Here is a 3,156-nt window from a genome sequence, read left to right on the forward strand (position 1 = left end):
CCAGGCACCATGTTCTTCCCACCACCCTCCACTGCCTCTGGCTGATAAACAACCTATTCCCCCATTCCACACTGGAGAAAACTGGGCTCGAGGTGCAAGGCTCCACTTTGGTACTTCAGGAGGATGTTGGGAAGCTCTGAGTTCAGACACCAACCATGTTTTTGTTCTAACCTCCCTCTGAATGGCTCCATGGGGTTCTTGGGGAATGTGTGTGTTGTGGCAGAGGCAGGGAACGGGGGCCCCCAGGCACCTCCTCTGGGCTCCTACAGCCGCAGTGTCCCAGAACAGAGCCCATGCCATGCTGCCAGTTCCTCCACCTGTGAGCCCACGGGACAAGCACTTCTGAGGTTTTGCCTGCTGTCCTGGACACCCAGGCTGGCCCAAGGCAGAGCAGAAATTCAAGAGGAAGTTTTCCTAAGATAGGAGGTGGGGAGAAGGGGACATTTGGTCTCTTTGGGGAGAGTTTGGCCCCCATCCCTGCAGCCCCCTCCCTGAGCCAGCACCAACCCCATACCATCCCGCCCTCTCCAGTTGTGGAAACTTGTACCTAAGCCCAGAAAAATGAACTTGCTGGAAGTCAGCTGCTTGGCTGCCTGGGCCAGCCAATCTGGTGCTAGGAGTGTCTCGCCCCCCTCTAGGGACAGAGGGCCAGGGCTAGAGGAGAGGGTCTGAAGAGCAGGCTCTGCCTGAGACCAGTGCCCGAGACAGCAGGGCGGGAACAGAAAGAGGGAGAGGTAGTGAGGGAGGTGGAAGCAATGAAAAGCCAGGAGAGGGGGGAGACATGGAGTCGGTGGGGAGGAGGGCAGAGGAGACTCACTGTCTCCAGCTGTGCACACTCGGGGGGATGCCGGCGCCTCCTGGTCTCCTGGAGCCATTCCTCACCTGCACGACAGGCACACTGGAGCACGTCTGTCAACCTTGGCCCAGTCACTCGGCATTTTTCCACCTTTCTCTCCCACCCTGCCTGTGTCTCCTTCCCTAGGTAGGCAAAAGCTGCTATGATATAGATTCTAGAACTTAGACACAGACTCCTCTGCGGCAAAGGCAGGGATAAATGGTAATGAGATGAGGAGTTACAGCTATGGTCTCCTTGCCTTGCCCCCATTTTAGAGGAAACTGAGCCTTTTTTTCCTTTTTCCTTTTTTTTTTTTTTAAAGAGACAGGGTCTCGCTATGTTGTCCAGGTTGGTCTCAAACTCCTCGGCTCAGGCAATCCTCCCACCTCAGCCTCCCAAAGGGCTAGGATTATCGGTGTGAGCCACCATGCCTACCCAATACTGAGGCTTAAAATGATCAAGTGACGTGCCCACATCCTTTGGCTACTCTGTGATTTAAATCCAGATATGCCTGAAGCCTGAGCTGTATTTTCTTCCTCTCGTCCCTCATCTGGGGCCAGCCTCAAAGCCTCTGCTTATGCCTTCTACTTCTCTGCCCTTCCAGAGACAGCTACAGCTGTCCCCATCACCCCACAGAGACATCTGGGGCTCCCTGTAGCCACCCAGAAAAGTCTTCTGCTTTAGGCCCAGGGTCCTGGGCCAGAGGAAACCCATAAATACAAACACATTTGCATGAAGGCCCAGCAGTTAGCTTCCGGGCCAGTGCTGCCAAAAGTGGGAGTGGCCACCACCAGCTTCCTGGGACAAATGTGTCCTGACAACCAGGTTGGTACCATTTGGTGTTTATTTAGACACACAAATAAAAGAACCTGGTGGTTCAAACAGCTTGTGCTCCTTTTTTTTTTTTGTCGTATATATATTTTTTTGAAAAAGATCAACATGTCACCAGTCCCCCATGGTTTTTCTCTACTGAGCAATATATACAGCCTATTATATATATATATATATGTCTATATATAATATATATTAACAATAGATAACTACATCTAAATATGTTAAATGCTCTTTTATTATAACTGTTTAAATAAAAGAACCTGGTGGTTCAAACAGCTTGTGCTCCTTTTTTTTTTTTGTCGTATATATATTTTTTTGAAAAAGATCAACATGTCACCAGTCCCCCATGGTTTTTCTCTACTGAGCAATATATACAGCCTATTATATATATATATATGTCTATATATATAATATATATTTTCAATAGATAACTACATTCAAGTAATGAAACACAGGATTTACAATTTCCCTCCGAGGGCAGAGGAAAAGCAGATTCACACACAGTTCACAGAGGAAGTACCACGAGAGCCTGGCCAGACAGGAGCCAAGGCCGCTCTGGGGGCAGGGGCGGGGCCAGCAGCAGAAGTCACCACAGTCCCTCTGGTGCTTATCGTGGGGAGCGGGCAGGTGTGGGTGGAGGGCAGGGATAGCCTGCTCTGTCCAGGAACCTCAGTCTTCCAGGAGGTGCTCGAATTTGGGGTTCACAAAGGAGAAGCCGGCAAACGCAGACTGGTCCATGGAGTCGATAAGGTTCTTGTCGCTGTAGGAGAGGCGTGCCTTCTCGTTCAGGAACTCCTGGTCGAAGTTGCTGTAGTCTCTGGGGGACTTCTACAAGCAGAGGGCAGGGGTGAGCGAACAGGACGTAGGGAATGGCCCTCTAGACACCCCAGGCTGGAGTCCCTGCAGGGCTGGGCCAGGCCAGAGCTGTCCTCACCCAGAACAGAAGAGGGAGCCTCCCCTAGCAGCCTAAAAGGAGCCCCACAGGAAAGAGGCTGCCATTTCCCCAACAGGAGGAGGAAAGTGACCAGGGAGCTCTGGGCCTGGGTGAGGAGAGGTGGTAGCCTCCTGCTCAGGGGCCACCAAATCACAGCCCATGGAGGTCAAATCTCACTCACTATCTGTTTTTGTGGGGCCCACAAGCTAAGAATGGCTTTCGCATTTTTAAGTGGTTGGAAAAAAAAAAAAAACAAAAGAAAAATATTTCATGACATGAAAATTAGGTGAAATTCAAATTTCACTTTCCATAAATAAAGCTTTTGTAATACACAATCATGCCCATTTGTTGATGTACTGTCTGTGACTGCTTTGAGACCATCAAGCCTGAAAAGTCCAAAATATATACTATCAGGCTGTTGACAGGAGAAATTTGCTGATTCTCTGCTTCTAAGGATGTGATGGGATGGTCACACAGAGAGACCGCAAGCTGGTGGCCCTTTGGCCAAACTGAACTGGCAAGTATAATCATTTCAGCTTGAACTGGGTTTTAA

At 49.9% G+C, this 3,156-nt stretch overlaps 1 protein-coding gene across 3 annotated transcripts in view; it reads right to left on the reverse strand.

Annotated features, from left to right (window-relative positions):
- Nucleotides 1–2,050: 2,050 nt before the first annotated feature.
- PRKCD (protein kinase C, delta) overlaps nt 2,051–3,156 on the reverse strand; it is a 36,367-nt gene continuing 35,261 nt past the window's right edge. For all 3 annotated transcript variants that reach the window (XM_011947291.1, XM_011947290.1, XM_011947292.1), the window contains one exon: nt 2,051–2,497. In XM_011947291.1, the coding sequence (XP_011802681.1) occupies nt 2,339–2,497 (159 nt within the window). In that variant the 3' untranslated portion in view covers nt 2,051–2,338. The remainder of the gene's footprint in view (nt 2,498–3,156) is intronic.

This window comes from Colobus angolensis, unplaced genomic scaffold, assembly GCF_000951035.1.
Source record: "Colobus angolensis palliatus isolate OR3802 unplaced genomic scaffold, Cang.pa_1.0 Scaffold26, whole genome shotgun sequence".
NCBI lineage: Eukaryota > Metazoa > Chordata > Mammalia > Primates > Cercopithecidae > Colobus > Colobus angolensis.